Here is a 7,490-nt window from a genome sequence, read left to right as displayed (position 1 = left end):
GTTCTCGGGAAAGACATTGTGGTCTTCTTCCTCTTTGTTCTAGAGCGTTCGCTGTTCGCGTCGCCGGTGTCTGGGGTATTCCCCGGTAATTCTCTGGAGATTTTTGTGTCGCTTTTCTGGCAAACAGTGGCATTTCCCTTGTGATAGCGCGGCGGCGGTAATCGCTGTGTGCCTTTTTTTTCGTTTCGTGGTGCACCGGATTCCATCATGGAGCGTAGGCCTCGCCGGGGTGCAGCCACGCCTTCTGCTCGACGGAGCCTCTCGGCCGACCCTCACGGTGCTGGCTTTGGATCGGATACCTCGGAGGTCGTCGCTACCCTGGGCCCGATCGCACGCCTCTGCGAGAATCTTGTTAATCGCTTGGAGAATTTGTAGGTGGGGCCCGCTGGTTCCGGGCATGCGCCCCCCACGAGCCTCGAGGCGCCGCAGCGCGTGCCGGCATTCCACCCGAGCCTCGCAGTGCCACGGTTCACGGGCTATGACGACTTCAAATCCGTGGCGGACTTCCTGAGCGATCTCAATGTTTACAAGACGGCGTCGGGCGCTTCGGACGAGTTCGTGTTGACCCGTGTCCTGCCGGTTGCCCTGGAGGCATCGGCTGGTCGTTGGTGGCGCCTCCAGACCCCGTTCGCGTCCTGGGCCGACTTCGAGGCACGCTTCCGCGAGGAGTTCTTGCCTCCCGACTACGACTACCGCACCCGCCGTGAGCTGGAGGCACGTACGCAGCACCCGCGAGAAGGCTTGCTCGAATACATTCGAGCTATCCAGGAGCTCTTCAAGCGAGCTATCCCGGGTGCGTCTGACGCGGAAATGGTAAAGCACGTCTTGCGGCGTTGCCATCCGCGCTTCCGACCTTTCCTGCACGGTCGTGATTACTCCAGTTTGGAGGAGATGGCGCGATCAGCTCGAGCAATCGAGGACGCTCTGATATCAGAGCTGAGTTATATACCCCCTCCGCCAGTAGGGGAGGCACTTGAGCCAGCTTGCGCATGGAGAGACACCTATGAGACTTCGCCACAGCGAAGTCCACAGCCGCGTACGGCAGCGGCGGGCTTGAATTCCCCCCGCGCACGAGGTCCTTCTGCCCTTGGCGACAGGCAGTTGGAGCGCGGAAGACCACTAGATGGTGCAGCCCACGGCGGGAACTCCCCGCAGCGGTTAGAGCCAGGGTTCCTGCGTTGGGAAAACAGGCCCTCTTTACTGGCAGGCTCACCGCTCCCCGACCCCAGTCTCTCCCTTGGGGGTCGGCAACGAAATCCTCTGAACTCCAGAGGTCCTTCTCGTCCGGTTGTCGAGACGGGAGGGTCGCGGGGCTACGTGCCCAATTGAAATCAAGCTGGCGGCTGTTACCGATGTGGACAGCCTGGACACTTCCGTCGGGAGTGTCCTGAGGTGATATCAACAGCCATCAGGGAAACGAGTACGGCCCGCGATGCTAATGGCCACCAAAGCATCGCTATGGGCTCCGGATATGACGAACGGCGAAAACTTGTGTTTTTTACCCTCTGCTTGTCGTGTTGAAGCGCCGGCACAGCCCTTAGCACCGCATGTTTCTGTTTACGTAGTTGGAGCGGACATTGACGCCTTGATTGACACTGGCGGCAGTTGGTCGCTAATTGGCGATACCGTGTTTGAACTTTGCCGTTCACGTGGTGTCAAGTTGCGCAAATGCAGCACCCGTTTGCAAGTGGCCAATGGTGCTGTTGTTCAAGCACGTGGTGCTGTGCGCTTGCGCATTTCTTACGCAAGCAGAAGGTGTCGGCAGCGCTTTACGTACTGCCCGGGTTTGGCGGTGCCCATGATTTTGGGCAGGGATTTCATTATTCGCGAGGGCCTCCTGCTTGACTTGGCGGGTGGTGGCTACAGATTGGGCAATGACGCAGAACTGATACCTTTTGTGGCGTCAACGCATATCTGTACCGTGCCAAGGTCAGCCGCAGTCGCAACGAAATCGGTGTTGCCTGAGCGAATCAGGCAGTTGATTGAGGAGTGTCCTTGCAGTGACTATGAGAGGGAGCAGCTCGCCTATGTGCTGGAGCCGTTTGCCGAAATGTTCACGGAGGCCCCTGGGTGGACAACCGTCCTTCAACATCGCATTGACACGGCAGACGCCCCTCCTTGGAGCTGCAATCCACGGCCGCTCAGCATCCAGAAGAAGGCGAAACTGGATGTCGCCCTTGACGAGATGCTGAACACGGGGGTTGTGCGGCCGTCGCAGAGCGCCCATGCATCTCCAGTCGTGTTGGCGCCAAAAAAAGACGGCAGTGTGCGTCTCTGCGTGGACTACCGTCGTCTCAACGACGTAACTGTAAGAGACGCATATCCTTTTCCTGCCGTAGAATCTATCATTTCCTCGCTTGGTGGTGCCCGCGTGTTTACCACTCTAGATTGCTCACGCGGCTTTTTGCAAATTGAAATGCACCCTGATGATATTCCTAAAACCGCCTTCACATGCTACAGGGGTCTTTTCGAGTTTGTGCGCATGCCGTTTGGGCTGAAAAACTCCCCGAGCTCGTTTCAAAGATTAATGGACATCGTCCTTGACGATGTACGTTATAAGTACGCGATGGCCTATATGGATGACGTCGTCGTCTTTTCGCGCACCTTTGAGGAGCATCTCGTGCATCTCAGAGATGTGCTTGACCGCATGAAACACGCCGGCCTCACCATCAATCCTAAAAAGGTCCAACTCGCGACAAGCAAAGTTGAATTGCTCGGCTTTGTCGTGGACAAGGGAGAGCTTCGTCCTAATGATGCCAAACTGAAAGCAATTACAGAGTATCCGTGCCCGCGTGACGTTAAGAGCTTGCAGCGCTTCTTGGGCATGATAGCCTTTTACCGCAGCTTCATTCCTCATTGTGCGGAGCTATCACGTCCGCTGAACCAGCTACTACGGAAAGGCGTGAAATGGCAATGGGCAGAGGCTGAACAGCAAGCTTTTGAAGCACTGTCTCGCGCAATCGCGACAACAGCGGCGTTAAGGATACCGGACCTTAACAAACAATTTGTGTTGCAGACCGATGCCAGCGACTATGGACTGGGCGCAGTGCTGATGCAGGAGTTTGAGGGCGTTCTCCGTCCGGTCGCATTTGCTAGCCATACGCTCACTCCGGCTGAGCGCAATTACACGGTCACAGAACGTGAGTGTCTGGCAATTGTGTTTGCACTAAAGAAATTTGACATGTATCTTGACGGTGCCTCTTTCACCATTCAGACAGACCACATGGCATTAACGTGGCTGCAGCGTTTGAAGAACCCTGCTGGTCGTCTTGCGCGCTGGGTGCTTGCGCTTCAGCGCTACGATTTTACTATCCAGCACAGGAAGGGTTCGCAGAACCAAGTCGCTGACGCGCTATCGCGCGCACCCCTGCCGCCATCCTCGGACGCGGCAGCGCCGGCGCTGGTGGCTGCAGTGGATGCTGACGCACGCTGGGGTACGCTGGTGAGCAGGGCAGATCTTCTCGCGGCGCAACGTGCCGACGGACTCTGCCGTAAGATCATTGAGCACGTCGGGGCACAGGGCGCAGCTCCCACCAGCAACAGCGGTGAGTTTGATACATATGTGTTGGCGGAAGACGGTCTCCTGCTACGGTATATCCCGCAGGACGATGACGAAGCTAATTCCCCATTCCGCGCTGTTGTACCGCGTAAGCTTCGGAGGGCTTTCATCCGCTACTTTCATGATTCAGCTCTGGCTGGACACAGCTCTGGCAGCAAAACTTATGAGAAGTTATGTCGGACTGTCACGTGGCCGGGAATGAGGCAGGATGTGCTGCGGTACGCCAGGAGCTGTCACGTGTGCCAGACAGCGAAACCCCGAGTCGGTTGCCCGCCCGGATTGATGCAGTCTGTTGAGAGTAAGAGCCCCTGGCAAATCGTTGCTTGCGATATCATGGGCCCTTACCCCCGCAGCCCGCGTGGGAATTGTTATTTGTTTGTGGTGACGGACCATTTCACGAAGTGGGTAGAGCTGTTCCAGCTACGTACCGTCAATACACCGAATGTATGGAGGTGCCTAATGGAAGTGTTTTCGCGCTTTGGGTTCCCCGCACAGCTCATAACGGATAATGCTACGTATTTTACGAGCAAATTGTTTGAGGACAACTGCCGAGCTGTAGGCGTGAAACACAAACGTACGACCACCTATCACCCTCAGACAAACATAACGGAGCGTGTGAATCGCAACCTCAAGGCGATGCTAATTGCTCATACGGAGCAACACAAGGATTGGGATGCTAAGCTGCCTGAGATTGCATTTGCCACTCGCACCACGGTGAATCGTTCAACCGGGTTTACGCCGGCTTATCTGAATTACGGTCGGGAGATGCCATTTCCTCTCGACAGGACACTTCCAGAAACGGACGCGGGTTCTGGTCTGTCGCCTCATGCTGTGGCCGTCCGCCAGCGCCTGCGTGATGCGATACAGGCTGCCCGGGAGCAGCTTGATGTTGCTCGTCTCCAGCAGGCGGAGCAGTACAACCGGGGTCGTCGAGATGTTCAGCTTGCGGTTGGCGACATGGTTCTCCGGCGCACTCATCCACTGAGCGACGCTTCACGCAAGTTCTCCGCGTCGCTAGCTCCTAAATGGGAGGGCCCTTTTACCGTAAGCGAGAAGCTGTCTTCCATCACGTATCTTTTACGCAACAACAGGACCGGTGAACATGCAGGCCCGGTTAATATAGCCGACCTTAAACGGTACCACGCGGACTGATCATGTTTTTCTTTTCAGAGGACGCCTTCGCCTAGCGTTGCGTATGGGCGCTAGCGAAATAACAGAATTAGTTTTTTTTTCTTTTACTATCCACATTTTCTTTTTTCTCCTCTGTTTATTCTTGACCTGTCTTTTCTGTAAAGCCTTGATCAGTCCTTTATGGTTATTGTGGGGTTCACTTGTTCCGTAGTACCAGCTTGGCTTCCTCTTTTTTGTCCCCTTTCAATATTTTCTGTTTGTATGTTGTTCTGCACGCTCTCGTAGATGCCCCCGCCACCACGCAATCTTCCTGGGCCCTCTCGGGGATGGGGTCATTCTGCGTACGCACAGGCCCGTTTCCATCCCTGGCTTCCCCGGGCGCCACGTCACCGCCCTCCAACACTTCGCACCGTCGCCACCTGGACGGTCGTGGAGGCAGATCGCTCGGTTGGCTGGGTGTCCCGCCTCCCCTGGGAACTCCAGCCCCGTCCTGAACGTGGCGATCCCGCGGCCGATATCCCAGAGCCTTTCCGGGGCCGTTTACTCTCGGATCGACATCCCCAGGAACCTCCAACCATCTATACGGCAGAGGAGCTCCGTCGCCTTTGCCCCTACTGCCGGGTGCCGCAAATCCATGTGCCCACGCACCTGGCCGGTGCTCTGCACCGTGACTGCATGACTGCCGCCATTGCTGCAGCGTCGGCCTCCGCAGGACCCCGAACTGAAGACTCAGTCGCTGCTGCCTTTGCCCTGCTGCTTCACCACCGCCCGGACCTCCTCCGCGACCCTCTCCCGGTCGACCACGTCATCGACATGCCCGACGAGTCTTGACTTTGTTTTTGGAGGGGGGGAGAGTGTAAGAACGGCGCGCAGACGAGGAAAAAGACGCTGTTCGGGGCACGCGCAGCGTGTGCGCGCTGGAGCGTGACGAGGGACTCAGTGCGTGCCTGGGCTTGGAGAAGATCAGACGTCTCGGGACGGGTTCGGGTCAGAGCTGACTAAAGGTGTGTTTTCTGGGGACTCGGTGTCTTTCTTGGGAGCCGCGGCCGGGCGCTAAGACCCCGGTACCACAAAGTTTAAAATTATGACCTTTTTTTTTAATTTGCAGCAAATTTTAAAAATAGTATTTTATATCAATCAGAACCAGATAAGCTGGCCTTTTAAATGGTTTCTATGTGTGTGGTGCACAGCGATGCCTCACGGTAGCCCCATATTGTTCAAAAGTGGCCGCACAGCCTGAGGGAGTGTGACTGCCACATTAAAAGGGGCCATGCAGACAAAATACAAGTTTGTTTTATTCGAAAGATTTGGGGTTTTGTAGTGCCCTTAGCGCGTGTCGGGCAGCAAATGATGCTTTATTCGCCAAGAAATTAATCAATTCAAGTTAAAATTTTGATTCTCCCACCAAATCGTATGTTTTGTGCCGTCTGCCATGACAACACAAGGAAGGGTCTTCAAGCGAATTTCAAGTGCACCGTCCCATCTGCAGTGGACTGCGGAGCCTTGTTTACCATCAATCCTAAGTGTCCGCACCGTACTGCTCCTCACTGCTCTTCACCTGTGCTTTGTTTTTGACTGTATTTGCACATGACTTGGTTTATTATGGTAGGTACTAATTGTTTCGTGAAACATGAGGTACGTTGACTATTAGTCACATAAGACAATGTCGCTTACACCGATCGGTCAGCGTTGTCTGAGACAATCCCACAGTGCTGCACTGCTGTGCTGCTATAACAAGCATAGTGCGTGCAGTACCAAAAACAGTATGCACTGGTTCTTCTTTCGTAACTTCCATTATTTCACCCCACCATTCTTACTGCTATACAATGAATATACATTAAACTTAAGCGAAAATAGCTCATATTGCAAGCTTATAAGCCCTGCCTAACCTGCGTCTGCTTTTGCTGGCCTCAGTCAATCGCACGGCTGTGCTTATGGTGTCATATGTCCTAGTGCGGGAAGTGAGCTAGTGAGTCGCACGGCAATTCCCTTTTTTCCTAATTATGTAGCTTATTGAGCGAAGTTTACATTTGCAAAAGATTGCCTCGTTAGAATCATGCAGACACTACTTTTAACGTAAACTGCACTCAAATGTGCTTATAATTGGGGAAAAAAAGAATGGCCGTGCGACCCAATAGCTCATTTCCTGCAACAGAACCGATGATGTCATACGAGCCAGCTGTGCAATTGGCAGAGGCCGGCAAAAGCAAACTCAAATTAGGCAGAACTTATAGCTTGCCGAACGAGCTATTCAAGCTTAAATTTAGGGCACATTCTTTTTATATCAGTAAGAATGGTGGGACAAACAACTTCAACGAAAGCACACGTAAACATAGAAGTACCGATGCGCATTGCTGTCAGTACTGCTCGCAGTATGCTTGGTTTAGTTGCACAGCACTGCGGGGCTTTGGCGTTGCCTCAGACTATACTGGCCGATTGACGCGAGCGATGTGTCTTGCGTGACCATATCAGTCGAGCGAGCACGATGTTTCATGAAACGATTATTTTCTCCATGAACAAAAACAAGCGAGGTTTTAATACGGTTAGAAACAAACCAAAAGCAGAAAACTGCTTGCCGCGGTGTGGTGGTTCCATCTTGGTTGACTAACAGTAAACAAGTTTCCGCTCCACACCAAGTTTAGTTGAAAGACCTGTTTTTATATAACTCTAAACGTCAATCAAACACACGTTTTGGCATGAGAATCAAAATTTTAGCTTAAATTAATTTCACAGTGAATAAAGCATTGTTTGCTTATGGACAAGCACTGGGGGCACTATAGAACACGAAATCTTTCGAATG

At 53.6% G+C, this 7,490-nt stretch overlaps 1 protein-coding gene across 1 annotated transcript; it reads left to right on the top strand.

Moving 5' to 3' along the window:
- The first annotated feature begins 207 nt into the window (after positions 1-207).
- On the top strand, positions 208-4,682 carry LOC144159744 (uncharacterized). Its single transcript, XM_077691442.1, has 3 exons — positions 208-330; positions 376-1,243; positions 4,651-4,682. The coding sequence occupies exons 1-3, from the start codon at positions 208-210 to the stop codon at positions 4,680-4,682; spliced, it is 1,023 nt and encodes a 340-aa protein (XP_077547568.1).
- Positions 4,683-7,490: the final 2,808 nt, after the last annotated feature.

Source organism: Haemaphysalis longicornis, unplaced genomic scaffold, assembly GCF_048455015.1.
Source record: "Haemaphysalis longicornis isolate Haplotype H1 unplaced genomic scaffold, Haemaphysalis longicornis Haplotype H1 scaffold_10, whole genome shotgun sequence".
NCBI classification, from domain to species: Eukaryota; Metazoa; Arthropoda; class Arachnida; order Ixodida; family Ixodidae; genus Haemaphysalis; species Haemaphysalis longicornis.
Note: the sequence above shows the minus strand (reverse complement) of the source record. Positions and strands in the feature narration are given on the sequence as shown.

Coding starts and splice junctions, on each gene's coding strand:
- LOC144159744 (XM_077691442.1), top strand. CDS start 208: ATGGAGCGTAGGCCTCGCCGGGGTGCAGCCACGCCTTCTGCTCGACGG. Junction 331..375: donor TCGCTACCCTGGGCCCGATC/GCACGCCTCTGC, acceptor GAGAATTTGTAG/GTGGGGCCCGCTGGTTCCGG. Junction 1,244..4,650: donor CCCCAGTCTCTCCCTTGGGG/GTCGGCAACGAA, acceptor ACGCAACAACAG/GACCGGTGAACATGCAGGCC.